Source organism: Phycodurus eques, chromosome 11, assembly GCF_024500275.1.
Source record: "Phycodurus eques isolate BA_2022a chromosome 11, UOR_Pequ_1.1, whole genome shotgun sequence".
NCBI classification, from domain to species: domain Eukaryota; kingdom Metazoa; phylum Chordata; class Actinopteri; order Syngnathiformes; family Syngnathidae; genus Phycodurus; species Phycodurus eques.
In genome coordinates, this window is record NC_084535.1 from 1,682,053 (window position 1) to 1,700,655 (window position 18,603).

General features: G+C 45.7%; 1 protein-coding gene across 1 annotated transcript in view; it reads right to left on the bottom strand.

The window, feature by feature from the left end:
• Nucleotides 1–16,209, bottom strand: part of LOC133410168 (pro-neuregulin-3, membrane-bound isoform) — a 150,473-nt gene extending 134,264 nt beyond the window's left edge. Inside the window, exon 1 of the mRNA XM_061690976.1 lies at nt 15,234–16,209. Coding sequence (XP_061546960.1) covers nt 15,234–15,927 — 694 coding nt within the window. The 5' untranslated portion in view covers nt 15,928–16,209. The remainder of the gene's footprint in view (nt 1–15,233) is intronic.
• Nucleotides 16,210–18,603: the final 2,394 nt, after the last annotated feature.

Genomic DNA, 18,603 nt, shown 5'->3' on the forward strand with positions numbered 1-18,603 from the left:
GTTATGTGCTAGTTAACTACAAACTATCTGATATAAATAGGTGAGTTATCTCGGAGCTATGTGCTAACAATGGGCTAGTTATCTGTAGGTTAACTGTTATCCAGGTGCTTGTTATCTCCAATCTAACTGCTAGCTATGTGGTAGTTTATGTGGAATCTGCTAGAAATGGGCTGGTTATCTTCAAGCTATTTGACAGCTATGTGCTAAGCTGTTTACAAGCTATCCACTACCAATAGATTAGTTATCTATGCACAACCTGCTAGCTTTGTGCAAGTTATACGGTAAATAAGCTAACCTCTATATGCTAGCTGTCTACATGATATCTGCTAGCTATGTGCTAGTTATCTACCAGCTATCTGATAGCAATGGGCTAGTTATATACAAGGTATCTGCTCGAAATAAGCTAGTCAACTACTAGCTCTCTGCCACAGTTGTGCTAGTTATTCACAAGGTATCTACTAGCAATGGGCTACTTCATGGTAAAAGCCTACTTATCGTGTGTGATCTGATAGCTATTGTATCTACTAATTATTTATATGGTATCGAAAACATATGTGATAGCCATACTGTTTGATATATGCATGTACAGTACATACATTTAGATAACTAGCTGTGCTGCTAGTTATCTAAAGAAGAACAGGCCCGTTGTTTAGGTCATAACGGCTAGCTATACACTACTTATTTACAAGGTACAGTAGCTACTAGTTAATGGCTATTTGTTTGAAAGGTATCTGCTAGTTATGTGCTACTTATCTTCAAGTTATCTGACAAAAATAGGTTAGTTACCGATGAGCAACCTGCACGTAATAGACTAGTTATCTACTAGCTATCTGGTACTTAGGTACAAGGTAACTACAAAAGATATGCTCACTATTTGTTAGTTATTTACAAGCCATTTGCTAGTTATATACAAAGTATCTAATAGAAATGGGCTATTTCTCTATGAGCTAGCTAAAAGTCATGTCATAGTTAGTCGCTTGCCATCTGATGGTTATCTGTTCCCTCTGTCTGACAGCTACAGTGTCTATTATCAAACAACAAAATCTTTTATCTTCTAGCTATGTACCACTTATTTACATGGTACCTGTTAGTAACAGGCTAACTACCCATGAGCTATCCGCTAGCTATGTACTAGTTAACTACACCTCTACACATGATGTAATATCTCTGCTATATCTAACCATGTGAGTGTGTGAAGTCCATCCAGAACCATTTCTTAAAATGTGTTACCTGCCTGACATCTCAAATCACAGCGAGAAAGGAAAAAGACAAGATGTCTTCACAACCTCCTCCGAAGGTTTTTGGTCTTCCTGTGCGAGAGGAAGTGGAGGCTAACGTGGGATCAGGTTTCAGGCCATTAGCCCGACTGAGAAGATGAGAGTGAGGAGAGAGCCACATCCATCCATCCATCACTCTATCCACCCACGCGTTCCAGGAGGATAGAGGCGAGACGCTAAGTCACAGACTGACAGCCTCGTCTCCCGCGGCAACAGGTGCGGCAGGAGGGGGAGGATGATGATGATTATGGGATGTGTGCTTGGTACGGGGTTGTCAATCTGGCTGTGTTAATGATAGTTATCTAACTGCAAGCTAAATGCTTGTTACCCACAAGCTAAATGCTTGTTATCTAAACAATAGGCTAATTATCTACAAGATATCGATGCTTGTTATCAGCTCGTAATCGACGAGCTATCTGATAGCTACATGCTTGCTACCAGATAGCTATTGTTTTTTCTTTGTACATCTGCTAGATGTCAGCTATCGATAGTTTAGTAAACCTACAAAATATCTGCCAGCTACATGCAAGTTATTCACAGGGCATCTGCTAGGCGACTTATCTGCTAGATATCTTCTACCCATAGACTAGTTACTATCTGGTAGTTCCATGCCACTTCGTCTACAAGATATGCGTTAGCAATGGGCCAGTTATCCACACGCTATCTGATATCTATATGTCAGTTACTTCCATGGTAGCTGCTCATTATCAACTAGCAATCCGCTATATGCGGAAGATCGTGTGGCCAAACCCGGAAAACACGTTAGTGGACTTCCTGTGTATGCTGCGATAACTACAATAAGTATGGGTATATGACATGATGGTTTGAACCCGAAACTTGGTAAAATGCCTTTTATTTATTTATTATTTTTTTTATGGCTGTCTGGACAAAATTCAGTTAAATACATGTACTGTATAACATTACTACCCATTGAAGACATCTTGTGTCAAAACAAAAGACGTTGCAGACGAACGTTCCTACGGGTTCTTTGTATATTATCTGCTAGCTAAATGTAAATTATCCACAAGCGATCCACGATATGCTAGCTGTTTCCGTGGTATATGATCAAAATCCGCCAGTTATGACTGAACTATCTATTATCTACAAGCTATCTGATAACTATGTGCTATTTATCTTCAAGCTATCAGCTCGCCAAAGGGTAGTTACGTACAAAGTATCGGACGGATGGTCAGGTGGACAGGTGGATGGATGGATGGAATGCATTGAAGGAGCGCGATGAAGCAGGAACAGGCAGTCGTGATACCACCTGACGATTCCCAGTGAGCGTCAGGGGAAGTGGAAAGCGGAATTAGCCGGAAAGCCGCTGCCATCTCGTCGGCTCCGTCATCTTCGCTCGCTTGCCTGCATATAAACTGCTGTAATTAAATCATCATTCCTTCCGGCGTGTTGACAATTCACTGGAAGTAGGTCGTGTGTGGGCTGCTCGGCCGTGTGGTTCGATGCCGAGATGCTAAACGGACAGACGCGGGCCGCACGTGTTGGAGGGACCGCGTTGGCGTTTGCATTATCTACGACAATGTCATCGCACGACGGCCATCTTGTACGCCCGCAGGTGACACGGACGCTCCGGAGATGCTTCAGCGCGGCAATGAAGTGTTTCGCCTATCAAAAAATGGAAAATCATAGAAATGACTCGGACTGGCACAGTGGCGTCGTCATGATGACAACAGAGAGCTCATCCGTAATCCTCACTCAGATTAAATTAGAGTAGAGTTCTATCCCGACAACGTCACTGCGGATTTAGGAGTTAGGGTTAAGAGGGTTCAGATTTGGGATAGGATTAGGGGTTATGGGATATAGTTATCTTTATGGGTAGCAGTTAGGGTTAGAATTAAGAGTTAGAGTTAGAGGTAAGGGGTATATTTAGGATAAAGGGTTAGGATTAGGTGTACGATTATGGTTAGAGGTTGCAGTTAGGTTTAGTATAAAGGGTTCGGAGTAGGGGTTAGGATAATAGGTTGGTCAGACACACTGTAGACACATTTTTTTCCCAAAAACGTGTCTACAGTGTGCATATCTTTTTGCGATATTTTTACAGTGTGCTGACATTATTAGCATTCACCGCTGATTTATACGAGCCGTTCCTTGTTGGGACTCCCAAATTACTATCAGGGCAAATCTGCCTGTCCTGGCCATGTTCCCTTCACCATCCAAGAAATAAGAATGTTGCCAACACGAGGACCACTGTCGGCATTGACGCTAATTGCTTTTTGAAAAATAGCTGCTACACAGCTCAAAAAAGTCACTAAATAAAGTTTGCAACACCGAAAACAAGTCGGTGCTCTTGCTCGTTTGTACTGTCCACACGGGCACATCAAAATAAAGCAACATTTTCAAAATAAAAACTACTTTTTAGTTTGACCTCAGAAAGGTTGCATGCGAGGGCAGGTCAGAGACCGGGTGGGATGTGGCCCGCGGGCCGTACCTTTCCCAAGTCGGGATTAAGGTGTATGGTTAGCGGTTAGGGTCCACACATATTTTTAACACATATATAACATGTTTTTACTGTCCAGGTTTTAAATGAACAATTTTGAACATTCCTAGAATTTTGCAAGCCTAGTTTTGACTTTTGTCTGCGGGGCTACACACAATGAACATCACGCTGCCGTCTGGTGTGTGGTTATTAAAAATAAGCGTGTTACAAGCATGTTGGTCTCAGGTCACGCCTCCACTACCGCCCCAAGCCGAAAACGCCCTGCAACCTTTGAACTTGTCGTACGCTAGCTGTTACTTGAGCGGACGCACACAGAAACTTCCTTGTCGCCTTCCCGGCGACACATGCGTGTAGCGTGTACTCATTAACAATGCAACATGTGACATTCATGCACTACCAGGCTTTGTATTCAGAACAGAAGAACACACATCATGCTAAAGCTAGTTACAGTATGTCTGATATCTGCTACATGGACACTATTAATATTCTATCACAACATAAGAACACGTGTCACTCTAAATAAAGCATGACGCTAAAGTAGAATTTATCGTGACTCAATAGATGACTGCAACAAAGCGCAGCTCACCGATTGAAGGCGAAGACCTGACAAGAGTATTTCTAAGCGCCCAGGACACAGTTTCAAGAGGTGCACTCCCATTCTTGGAAGTAAAACAGTGAGAGGATATTCCCTTAAAAGGAAGCCACTGTGTCAACAGGTTTTAATACTGTAGTTATACAAACAGAGCGAAACGCCCCTTCTCTGCTATGGGTATATATATATATATATATATATATATATATCATACATACGTATATTCGACCCCCTTTTTGGGGTCGATGACCCCAAACCAAACTAATGTTTCCCCTTTATCCCAATCTGAGAACACGTTAATGGTTGCATGAGATAAACGCCGAATTATCACGTTAACGGCATGATAGCGACTGCCTGGCTATCAACAAGGCAGCTGATAAGCTGGCGGACGGGACAAAGTAGTCGCTGCAGAGTGATGCTGGCTAAAGAAAAAGCTAGTTTGTCCTCCACGGCTAATCATTTAGTCACTATCTTCACTCTTACCAACTAATTCACATCTTCAGATAAGTCAATTAGTGCTAATATCACATGTCAACATGGCTGACACATGGTGACCTAAAATGTCCCATGATGCTTCAGTGCAGCTAGCAGTTGATCTGCTCAAGTATGTAGCATTTTGACATCCATTCATCTGTTCATCCATCCATTTTCTTCTGCTTATTCGAGGTCAGGTCGCGGGGGCAGCAGCTTTAGCAGGGAAGCCCACACGTCCCTCTCCCCAGCCACTTCGTCCAGCTCCTCTGGGGGGATCCTGAGGTGTTCCCAGGCCAGCTGGGAGACATAGTGCCTCCGATGTGTCCTGGGACGTCCACTGGGCTCCTCCCTGTGGGACGTGCCCGGAACATCTCACAAGGGAGGCCTCCAGCAGGCATCCTAACGAGATGTCCGAGCCACCTCGTCTGGCTCCTCTTGATGCGGAGTTGCAGCACCTCAACTCTAAGCCCCTCACCCTCTCTCTATGAGAGAGCCCGGACACCTTGTGGAAGAATCTCATTTAGGCCGCTTCTGCAATCTTGTTCTTTTGGCCACGACCCACAGCTCGTGACCAATGGTGAGGGTAGGAATATATAAGATGACCCGTAAATCGAGAGCTTTGACTTTTGTCTCAGCCCCTTCTTCACCACAACAGACCGATACAGAGTCCGCATCACTGCAGACGCTGATCCGTCTGTCGATCTTCTGCTCTATTCTTCACTCGCTCGTGAACAAGACCCCAAGATACTCAAACTCCTCCACTTGGGGCAGGATCTCACCCCTGACCCAGAGAGGGCACGCCACCCTTTTCCGACTGAGGACCATGGCCTCAAATTTGGAGGTGCCGATTCCCATCCCGACCATTTCACAAATTCTGTCCATGAAACACAATCGGTGACATAGGGCAGCCTTGGCGGAGTACAACCCTCACTGGAAACTAATCCTACTTAGTGCGGATCAAACTCTGACACAGGTCGTACGGGGACCGAACAGCCCATATTAGTGGGTCAGGTACCCCGTACTCCCAGAGCACCCTCCACAAGACTCCCCGAGGGACACGGACGAAAGACTGGTTGGCGAACTCCCATGCGCCCTCCATAACCCTGCCGAGGGTGTAGCGCTGGTCCACTGTTCCACGGCCAGGATGAAAACCATACAGCTCCTCCTGAATCTGGGATTTGACTTCCAGCACCCCTCAGTAGACCTTACCAGGGAGGCTGAGGAGTGTGATCCCCCTGTAGTGAGACGACGCCCTCCGATCCCCCCCGTCTTAAAAAAGGGAACACCACCAGCTTTTGACATCCGAATGGAAAATGCACTTATGCTGCGCTTCAATTGAAAACTATTTATTTTGTCTTCATTTATCGTCCCACATGAAGCTCTCTTTCAAATGAACAGAAGCGCTCTTTCACCATTGACAGAAACGTGCTCGCGGTTAGCATTTTTGCCACCTTAGCTCCCCTATGCTAATGTGCCACCCTGCAGCGCGCTAAGAGCTGACGCGGCCAACGCCCTGAGCTCACAGCGACGGTGGCGGCTCTTCTTCCCCATCCATCACCTTGCTGGCAAATCAAGTCGGATGGAGTGTAATGTAAATGTAAATGAAGTGAGTGGGCACAGAGGAGGGAGAATTGTTGCGGTGGCGCGGGCGGGGGCGTCGCACAGATGGATGAGAGGCTGCTTTTTCTTCATCTTGCCCAGTGGACACATTTCCTCGTCCCGCCTCCTCCTCGCCATTATTTCAACTCCCGCACTCACTCCATCATATCAGACTTCCTCACCATCCACTTCCTCGATTGTGGCACGTGCCCACGCATGCGATGGGTGCCACCAAGTGGGCTAACATGCTAACTGGCGAACCACTGTAGCGTGCTTATGTACGATGAGGCTGCACTAAAGGCCTGGAAAAGCATTTCAAATGAATAATGCAACAGTCTGGTGAAGTCAGTGGGTCGCAGGCTTGATGCATTTCTTGCAAGTAAGGGTTACGCCAGCAAATATGAAACGGTATTCACTTTAAGTTCATTTAATCATGTCTGTTCCAATACTTTTGGAAAGGTGGGTGGCTTCAAACAAAAGGTGCTCTGTCCCGAGATGTTGAACACATGGAGATGTAAATACAGTGCAATAAAAGCTGAAATTCTGGACTTTTGCCTCATATTCATCTTCTGATCTGAGACCCAAATGTCTTCAGTATGCAACAAAAACAAAAGGAATTGGCCTTGCTGTTCCAATACCTTTGGAGGGGACGGTAGGATTTTACAAAAGTCAACCCCTGAAGTCAGTTCCACTGAACAATATACAATTTGCTTAGTAATATGAAATTCGGTAGGATTTTCTATCACGAGTAGACCCACAAAAGAGTCTGTCCCTTTTTATTTTGGAGTCATTTTGAGCATTTACAAGACAACAAACTCGGGCTATTCAGCTTGTTTAAATTTTAAATGTATTTTTTTTTTTTTTTTTTTTTCAAATGACAGCAACTATTATCGTGTAACATTTTGCAAGTCACTTGGGCCTCGTAAAGGCTCCTGCATGCAAAGTTTAAAATAGATTTCAAATCTTTGCCCTTCCTGATCGGTGACTGCAGAAAAAAAAAAAAAAAAAAAAAAGCAAACAGTCGTCTGTTTAATTGTGACCTTTTCAAAATAAAGCCACACGCTATAACGCGTCTTTGTTGTTGTGGTCCCGCCGCCACTGTCGGCCGGGAAAAACAAGCCGCCTCCCACGGAGAAGCTGGCAACCATCTTTGAAGCTAAAAATAGCGCGCGGAGCAGAGAGAGACAGCGAGCGAACCGCCGCAGCCGCCATCACAAGCCGACGAGCTCACACGGCCGACAAAAACGCTCCCGCTGGGATTCATCGACGGCGGGCGGGGCCACGCCCACCTCGTGACGGGGGTGCCGATGGTTCAGAGCATTAGGAACGCCCCATGCTCTTTTCTCTGCGATCAATTCTTCTCCAAACACTTTTTTTTTTTTTTTTTTTAAATGAGCTGTGAAGACTTTGGCCTACGGCAAACATTTATTTCTCTTTTGAATTATCTTTAGCATTTCTTTGCCAAATCAAAATCAGCGATCGATTCTAATCTGATTCACAAGAATCGAGCGAATTTTCACTCTTGGAACTTTATGACATTTCTTGTCATCAATTTGAAATTAAGTATGACAAAATCAATCAGTAAAATACAACCACACAAAATTTCAAATACCAGTTAAACGTCATGGAATGTATTGCCAAAACAACATTTTTGTCCCTTTCGGCCACTATACTTGCCATCCTGAAACACATTTTTTTTGTCTCTTTAAGGCCACCATACTTTTCCCAAACCCAAAGACCAACTATCCGGCATGCAACATTCATACTTTTTGGAACTCCTCAAGGCTCAATTATCATCTCATTTTAAATAATGCAAAACCCGAACAAGTCAGCTCATGATTTTTTTTCATTTTCTTTTATTCTTTGCAACACAAACTTATCAAGAGTAGACCCACATCAAAAGTCTCCAGAAGCCATGCCGGAAAAGACAAAATTTGGTTCAAATTGGCCTTTGCAAATGACTCTCCATAAAAGAAACTCCAATGACTTGGGAACATTTAGCACCTGAAGCCAAATTCTATCCGAGCAACACTGGCATAGTTCGGAACCCCCCAAGGCTCACTTATTGTCCCATTTTCAATTCCTATCAACATAAAGTCCATATTTTTTTAATGAAATTCAACCTGAAATTGACATTCTAAACCCAATCTCAACAACAAAATCCTAAAGTGTGAGGCGCACGTTCAAGCTGACTGAAATAAATAGTGTCACACGGGAATAATGTTCGGTCCTTTCCGCTAAGTGTCTACTAAATAAACGCAGTGTCAGCATCTTGCTCTCTAGGCTAATTATTTTGTTTACTGCGGCCTAACGAGCGGACGGCGAGTTGAATCCTTAATGAACTCAGCGCCGCCTTCGAGGTTGAATTGACCTTGAAAGCATGCAAAGAACCCATCTGCCCACTGTCTCAGGCAGGTACTACTGGCAACTATTTTAGGCTTTAGTTATTTAGTCGGTTGGTTAGTACTTTATTGATCCCTTAGAATGCGCTGATTATATACTCCTGTCAATTAATTTAATATGACGTTAGCTTCTAGCGGTTAGCTTCCATCCCTTAACGCTAACTGCCAAGAAATTAACTTATTCTAGCAAGATCTTCATGAATAGGAACGCCGATGACGTGAGCGCCTTGTCGTTCCTGCGCTCGCAAGGCATTGTGGGACAACTTGTCAGAGGTCCACGTTGAATAATTCACCCTCTTCTCTGGATATTGACCATGTTTCTCTTCTACCGCGTTAATATTTCATTTCAGCGCCAGACCTTCCAGGGCCGTGAATCAAAGTGACGGACGGCGTCACGCGTTCCGGTGCATTAGCTGAGCATACGACAGCAAGGATAAAGTATTGTAATTTAGTGAATGTATAGTAGAATAAGGTGTTGTTATATGCTCTGTATGTGTTGCTGCTCCGTGCGTGTGAAAGTCGCCGTTGTTTAGCTTTAAGATAAGCTTTACGAGGTGTACCTAATGAAGTGACCGTTCGAGTTGAGGTTCTTTCCAAAGCTCCAAACTGAAAGCAGTGTTATAGCATCTTTTTCCAGATCCCAAATTTACCACTTTAACTCAACCACATGAACAGTCCTGGCAGGCTACTTTTTTTTTTTTTTTTACCAAAACTATTCAGGACATAATATATTCTTCTAACATCACACAAAATGTGCCGCTCATTCCAAATGGAAGGAGCAGCTTCAACGAGGCCTGATTTAAAAAAGAAACAAGATTAGAGGATGAAATCCCATATTCAGTTTCCGGTGCGCATGCTGAGCGCGCATGAGGTGAACACGTGTGTGTAGGGACGACTCAAACAAAGCCGTGTCCAATGCGACACATGCAAAATCATCTTTTATGGATGAGGGCGATGAATAAACCAACGTGACTTAAACGCGCGTATATATGCACTTAAAACAACAAACACTTTCAGGATTTGACCCTGAACACGCGTGAGGCAATTCAAAACACAGCCTCGTCGCTACTTCCTCCTTTTCGAGGAAGCGGCACGTTGTGCATTTTCTTGACTTTTCCAAGACGTGTCCCACGTGTCAAAAAAACAAACAAAAAAACAACCCACAACATTTTTTGAGATACAGTGGTGTCTTAAGAGTTTTTCAAGATATGAGCAGTTATTCGGACGGTTTTATGCTTTGACCTGAGAGCAAAGGTGTGAGATACGAGTATTTAAAACCACCGTATAACTGCCTTAAAGTATGCTTCGCTTAATGCTCACAGACAATGCGAAAACACCATAGACGGACTAAAGAACAGCATTGGTCTCACAGTGTTATAACACTTTATGCAATTTTAGGCATTTTAGGGTTTGAATTTGAGCGATTCCGGTCCCGATTCCTTCTGAGACACAAAGACATTGAGAAAAACAGTCACTGAGCAGTAAAGGGTTGCTCGTTATTTGGTCATGCCGGTGCATTTTCTTTTTTTTTTTTTTTTTTTTTCGACAATTGTGCAAAAAGATGCAGAGTCCTCTCGCACTTAATGGCGTCCATTTCAAATAATTCCGCAGATCCACTTCAGTCGCAAATCAATTCCAGAATGGCGTTCCCACCGAGGACGCGCGCTAACGCGGTTTCATGTGCTGCCAATGAGGACGCGAGACCAAAGGTTGACGTCGCCGCTCGTCTCCGATGAGCGGGAAGGTTGCGTCGCTCAGAGGCGTCAAACGACAGCCCGACACGAGCGCGTTCGTCTTCATTTTGCGGCGGGAGCCGCAGATGTCCGCTCATTCCGCACTTAATGAAAGCAGCCATTCTGCACCGCCGCATACATTCCTCTTTAACAGGCATTGATGAGAAAACGATGGCCTTGGCAAATCAAAGCGGCGTGTGGGCGGTAGCGGAAGGTAGAAGCCAGAGAATCAGCGGCGTTTAAAAGCGGAACTTTTCTTTTCTTCCTCGCGAGGAGGAGGAGTGACATTTTCTCAAGGATATCTATCAAGTCGCCGAAATGGTTTTCATGCGCACTCACGACAAGTGGCACTTTTTTCAAAATGATTCATTAATAAGCGAAAGGATGTTGATGAATGGCTCCCATTTCTCCTCCCGCTAATAAAAATGATACCATTTGTTCCCGTCTTTCTAATTATCTGGCAGGGGGTGGGAAGACTTCCACGGCGGAATCTCTGGGATTTTTCATTATCAGGCCCACAAAAGAACGCAGGAGCTCCTTGACGCCGTGACTTTATAACACGCGACAGCACTTTTAAATTACACTTTTTTTCTTCTCCACTTTTTCCAATTAGTGGCCAGTACACGTCGTGCGACTGTCAGCTAATTAGTAATTATGACCAACTTGTAACACAGGCCCTGGAATTCATATCTGGGGAAAATATTCACATTTGTATGCACAAAACGAGCGTCGCTTTCAGATACGTACGTAGAAGAGAAAAAATAAATAAATACATAAATAAAATAAAGTCTTTTTTCAAACATGATATCCTTTGTATCAACATGGTTACGATAAATGCCTTGACATACGAGTTTTCAGGCTACACTCATGTTTTAGCTTTGACTTGCTTTGAGATAAAGCAAAAAATAAAGCAAACTTTGAGATAAGAGTGCTCGCTGTATGCTGGCAGTGAAATCAACTCAGCTCACTTCGCAACAGATAGTGAACAATTCCTGAAAAATAAAATAAAATAAAATAAAAACATGAATAAAAAAGGCCTCAGGATGTTTATTGCCACAAGTAAAAGAGTGTGATGTCTTGCAGCATTAAACATTTACATTCGAAGATGTTACACAATTTTTAAATTATTATTCGTGAAATAATAATTCAAAAATTGTGTAACATCTGAACAAAATTTGAATCTCGGGATTGAGGGTGTGCGTGCGCCGTGAAAGTATTTAAATGAAGTCCGTGGCGAGGTACAACATGGAGAGAGTTAATAATGTCCACCGTGTGTCCAATCAGGAAGCGTCGTTGGAATGATCCAGTAAAGGTCAGCATGGATCCTGTTTTTTGAGGGAAAACCCAGCCAGTCTGCGCCCCCGTTCGGGAGGCGTCATCAGCATGCGGCGTTGAAAGCGGGAGAGATTTATCACGGAGAAAGAATCGTTTGTGGCGTCAGCGCGTCATCGATTGCTGCAGCAACGCCGATCAATAGCCAGTGTACATAAGATTTGAGGAGCAGAAGATACAGGAGGCAACGCGGGCAGACAAATCCCTAGTCGTTGACTAAAACGCTACAAGATGCTCCTTCTCCTTCTTCTTGTTCACAATGAAGCGTTTGACGATGGGCTCCAAAACACTGAGTAACAAGCTACCAACCTCACGTGTACAGTTTTCACCAAACTGTCACAGACCTTATGGGGACCACCTGCTGTTCCACCAACGGCCTGCTGGTGGTGTCGAGGTGTCTCCAATTGTGGTCAGATTCCACAGAGGAGGGAGAGAAGACACATTACATTACATTTATGTTAATAACTGTTTGCCTTGGCACTGATAACACCAAGCTAAGCTTTTGTCAGGTTTTTTTTTTTTTTTTAATATATTTAACAGCTTTGCATATGTTGAACCTAAAGCATATTGAACTGGATTTGGCATGTTTCATGAATTCAAGGTGAAGTGAAAAGTTTGGATATGCCTCTTTTAAATCTTTAATATAGCTACTTTTAAAGCTTTTTTTGGAGGTTGCGGGGGGAGGGGGGGGTTCAATACTCACAATTTTCACTATTTGTATCGCTTGGTTTCTAACCTCCGCCAATGCCGAGGGCTGCAACCCTTTAAAAAGATGAACGTCAATAGAGTCATATCAATTGACTTGACGAAGGCGAGGGCCATGTGTACTTTGGGTATCTGCCTGGGCGTTCTGAGGACAAAAAGGTAACCAAACCCGAGCTGCTTCCTGTTGCTTTTTTTCTCTCCCAACCGTTGTCGTCGCGGCTAATGCGAGCTGCCCCGCTGAGTTTGCGCTGCTCTCCGTCACCGGCAGCCTCGGGAGGATTAGCCATTAATGAGCAGAAAAGTTCATTTAGTTGAGACGATCCACAACGCAGACGCCAGCGTGGGCGTGGCAAAATTAATCAATGAAATAAAGTACATCAAAAAGGAGCAACATTGGCTTTTGTGGCCACCAAGCTCTCAGGACAAGACTTGGGGGCCTGGTTCACTGAAACTTGATTTCACAAACAAGGAGATGCAGAAGCTGATCTACTAATCGGGCTCACCCAGGATTGCGTCTGCCAAACGGGAAAAATAGAAAAAGTTGCGGTGGCCGATTTGGCGTGTAAACATTTTTGAAACACCAGAAACAAAAATGATTGAGACATATGGTCTGGTCAGCAATGGAATTTTGGAGCTTTTGAGTTATTTACGGCTTCTTCACCAGTCACAAGAAGAAGTCATGCCATCACAAAATCTTTATTTCCTCATCGGCGGCGTACTTGAGGCCCGACATGTGTCGCTCCTTCCCAACTACACCTTGAGACCTTGAGCACCTTTGTTCTCATCAGCGGCTATCTGGCGCAACTGCGATGTGCAGTTAGCTAGCTCGCTATGCCTCCCCCCACGAAAATGCATCTTCCCTTTGGATAGTCCGCGGGCATGGCCAATTTAGAGCTCCTCGTTGCTGTTGGTGATCAGTCAGGCGGAAGCACAAGGAGTGGGAATATAAAAAACAAACAATTTTGACAGTTTTTTTATTTCCATTATTCAGGGACTAACAGTGCTATTTGATTGATAGTTGACAGGCGAGCGGGATGTGGTTTCAACACATGCAGCGGACACACCCAAAGTATCGGAGAGCTGGGCAGAATGGCTTGATTTTTCACAATTTGTAAGCTTCATTTCACACAATTTGTTTTAATCATTCAACTTTGGCAGAGGTGTTAACAACACTCTTCTCTTCCATCCATCCATTTTCTGAGCCGCTTCTCCTCACGCGGGTCGCGGGCGTGCTGGAGCCTATCCCAGCTGTCATCGGGCAGGAGGCACTCTTCTCTTTGGTGTATTCAATTTCCCGTTACGGGGATTTCAAAACTTAATGTTCCCAAATTTTCACCGGAGCTACCGAAAGCGCAAACCTTCTTGTAAACAGGGCGATCTCCGCCGCTTACACACCTGTTGCCAATAGCGCCCCAATCCTAGTAGATCACAAGACACTCACCAACAGCGCACGCAGTCTGTTAGTGTAAACACGTCCGCTATTTGGGATCGAAGTAAATCAGGCCCATAGAGCATGAAGACGTTAACGTTCGCCCCACTGTGCGGTCATTTGTTAGCGCTTCATGCTAAGCCTCCAGCGTCCGGTGTAAACATCCGTAACATTTAGACAAATTTGGGAGCATTCATTCTGGTTCAGGTAGCCCTCGCGGTGCTTGTCGTTGTTATTGATCGCAACCGGCTGGGACTCCGCCTTTGGGAATGTCACGCATTCAAAGCAAGAAGAGTGGAAAAGTCCCAGCTCATCATCCATCAGAGCAACGATCAGACCGGGCAATAATCAACAACGATCAATGGAAACAACCGCCTCGGCGTCACGTGATCAACGATGCCGTTCCTCACCATCAAGCAATAAAACCTTTCATCGACCTCTCATTCTCTTGTAAATTCAGAGGGACATTGAAGATATCACCCGTGCATTCCACTTTGTCAGGTAGGAGACGATCCCACGATGGCACCTGGGAAGGTTCATGCAAATCATATGCAGATTTTCAGATCAATAGCCTTCTGAAACCTTTAAATGTGACTCTCATTGATGGTGACTTCAAAAAAAAAAAGAAAAAAGAAAATATATCACTCAGTGAATTCACTTGAGTCAAGCACTGGACAATCCCAGGGTTGGCACCCAGGAAGTTCAATTAAGTTCTAAAATAGCATTTCAAAACAAAAGTGAAAACTGTAAATGTGTCATCACCTATTTTCAGAGTGACAGTAAAAACACTCAATTCTTCCACTTCTGTCAGATACTAGACCATCCCAGGATGACATTTCATTCAGATCTAAAGTAGCAATGAATAAAAAAACCCTTTGAAATCTGCATATGTGATGTGTCAATAACTGCAAATTCAGAGTGACATAAAACGCTTTCCCCCCGTTAGCACACAAATGTTGCACTTCTGCCAGGTACTTGAAAATACCAGGAAGACGCCCGATGTCACCGAGTCATTTCACATCTTGGAAATGCTAAACCATCCCTGGATGGCACCCAGGAAGTTTCATCCAAATCTGTTGTAGCATTTCAGAAAGAGCGAAAAGTTAATTCTGCATATGTGGCTGTCGATACCTGTAAATTCAGGGGGACATTCATTCAGGCACTAGACCACCCCGGGACAGCACCCAAGAAGTTTACAGCGTACTGAGAGTTGTTGCATAACCAGCTCGACTTACGTGTTTTGCGGTGTCCGTGCCTGTGGGCGGCGGCGGTGGTGGCCCCTGCGGCAGTATGTTCCGAAGTCCACATCTGCGTGGAGTCGTGGAGCACGGTAGGATTAGACGGAGGCGGACTGGACGCGGCCGCCCCGTTTCTCAGGGTGGTCCGAGGCGGCGTGGTAAAACCCACCGGAAGACGTCCGTTCCGATTTCCGTGATTCCGAGGGGTCGCCAGGCTACCCGAGGCCCCCCCTGCTCCGGGGCTAGCGGTGGTGGTATCGGTAGATCGAGTTCTACCTCTCCCGACAGTTACGCTTTTCGGCGTGTGGTCAACTATAGGAGTGGTAGTGGTGGTGCTGGGGGTGGTAGTAGTGGTCTCGGGCCCTTTGGGAATCCCGCTTGGCTTGGAGAGGAAGATGGGGTCCTGTCCTATCCGGTTGGCATCCACGAGGTCTGTCGGTACGTAATCCCGCACGGTCCCGACCACAATCCACTTGAGGAGCATCAGACTCAAACCCAGCCCGATGAATCCGATGAGGAGCGGAACCACGCAGAGCCACGTCTGCTGGCGGGGCCACAGAGCGCACCCCAAAGGGCCCCGGTCTCGGGCCGGGCCCTCGCCGCGGGCCCCGGAGGCACCCGAGGTCCCCGACGGCTCCGGTTCCTCCAGGATCACCGTGCCCGTCCCGGCGGCCCTGGAACACTCGCTCATCTTCTTTATGGCTCAACGGGGGTTAATCCTGCGCTCGGCATGTGTCACAAACGTTACGGACCGAGGTGGAGATGACTGCATACGCTGCTACTCCACGCGCGGGGAAGGCAAAGAGGGCGAGAGGAACATGCAGGGACAGTCGGCGTGCGCAGACAATCGGCCGATTAGTCTGCCTTCGAGTCCCGGCCCACTCTCAACTTGGAGCGGACGGGAAGAAAGCGGAGAAGACGACGACACGGGAGCAGACGGGAGAGTGGGAAGCTTTTGTGTCCGAGCATGGGAGCGCGGCGCTGCAGCAAAAAAAAAAAAAAAAATACAAATAAAAAATCCAAACCCGATTCCTGTTTAGCATGCACGCGTACGCCTCGCCATGCCCGAGTGTGTGTGTGCAGGAAAATATGCAATTCCCAGATGCGGGATGATCCAGCAGCTTTTGCCCTGTCACGGTCCCACGGCGGCACAATTCCGTCTCCCTGTGGACTTTGACTGTCCCAGAATTCCTTCTCCTGCTTCTATTCTACTCTGCCTTCTTCTTTTTGTATTTGACCCCCCATGGCAGTAGATTCCGGTGTTTGTCCCACCGCAAAAAAAGCAACAATTCAGAGCGCAGAAGCGGTGGTGGCGGGGGGAGGAGGAGGAGGTGGAGGAGGAGGAGGAGGGCAGCGGGATGGAGGGGGGGTTTTGTCACGGAGCGCTATCACAGGGCGGATTATTCTGCTAAAGCAACGCATGATCCCGCGTCCTTTGCGCAGCCGGCTTTGGATCACATTTCGCTCCCAGATGACGAGCGATGCAGTGGGAACATTCCGGCACAGGAGAAATTCCAAAGCAAAAAAAAAAAAAAAAATCAAATCAAAACTCCAATCTCGAGATTCCCAAATGCAAAGACCCTCTGTCTCCCCTCCCCACCCCGGCAGCCCTCGGCGTCACCCCGCGGAGGCTAGCGACGTCCGAAGACGGGTCGATGGCCGAGACGCTGGCGAGCGCGCACGCAGCTGCCGCCTGGAGAGGCAGAGGACGAGTGAGGAGAGGGAGGCGGGAAGATGGAGAGAGAGAGAGCGAGCGAGAGAGGCGGGCTGCACCTGCTGGAGGGAGCTTGGAAATGTGCCCGCCTCTGTCAGCAGACGGAGGGGGGGGGGGGGGGGGGGGGGGGACGCAACGTGGATTCAAATCATAAAGAACGGAGCGTGGGGATGGCTCGGGATCGTTGACGAGGAGGACGGGGAGCAAGGGACGGGAGGCGCTTTTTAGCATTCAGACGAGAAGCTGTTTGAAACCTCTGACTGGGACTCTCATTAACTGCGACTTTCAAAAGAAGACCCTTGATACAACATTGAGTCATTCCACGTCTATCCCGGGATGGTACGCAGGAAGTATCATCATGCTCTGGAGGAGCATTTTCAGAATAAAGTCAGCAATTTTCAGCATTTCAGACGAGAAGCCGTTTGAAACCTGTGAACGTGACTCGTTAAATGTGACTTTAAAAAGAAAAAAAAAAAATCATTTCGCTTGTGACAGGACGACACCCAGGAAGTTGAATTACGCTGCGGGGTCGCATTTCAGAATAAAAGGGACATCTACATCTGCGACTGTCAATAATTGAAGGCGGTTTTTAGCACTTCAAGTAAAAAGCCATCGCAAACGTTTGATGGTGACTCTCTGGGACTTTCAAAAGAACACCCCCGATATCACGTAGTCATTTCACATTGGAGCGGTGCTAGACTAGCCCGGAATGGCACCGAGGAAGCTTCATTAAGATCTGTGAGCATTTTTATAATACAATTGAAATCCGCATATGTGACTCTTGATAACTGTAAAGTCAGAGTGACATTATTCATAATCTGCAAGGTATTTCTCAACTGTTCCACTTCTGTCAGGACCTAGACTATCCTAGGATGGCACCCAAGATGTTCCATTAAGATCTGAGGCCTCAATCTGCATATTTAGAATGACATAAAAACAATCCTCTGAGCTTCCTGGCGATCGCAAACATACAACTGCGGACTTGGAACGGGATGTTGAAAATAAACGAGCTACAGAGGAGATTCCGCGCCGAGCGTCGAATGTCAAGATTGTCCGAGCGGGACGGCAGCCGCTGTCACACTCCAACCAAATATTGAGCTGCCTGGTGCTCACAAACAAACAAACAAACTGCCGACAGTTGCGCAGAAGAGGATGCTCAAAATAAATTGTTTCGAAACCAGCGTGTATGCGTATGGATGATGTATATCCATGTATACGATAGGGTCAGGTCAGGTCAGGTCAGGTCAGGTCAGGTCAGGCCCCACAAGAGTCAGGAGTCACGGACGCCACTTCATTAGGTACGCCATCCGAGGACCTCCAGCACCAACATTCTGCTTTCATCAAGAAAAAAAAAAAACACTCGTCTGTGAACCCTTGCGATTATTCATGAATAATAGATGCGCCCCTAATGTTTGTTTTAAATAATTGACTGTATTAATAGTTTAAACCCAAAATATTCTCCAAACTATGATCCCAAAACGTTTTAATATCATTTCAAACACATCCCACATTACTCTTCAAAAGAAAAGGCTTACAGATTACATGATTTTGAAAAAAAATGCACCAATGCAAAATTGGAAATGAAAAACTATAGAATGCACTGAAAAATATGAATGGCATGTAATGGCATTATTTCTGTGTCTGGGGGGAAAA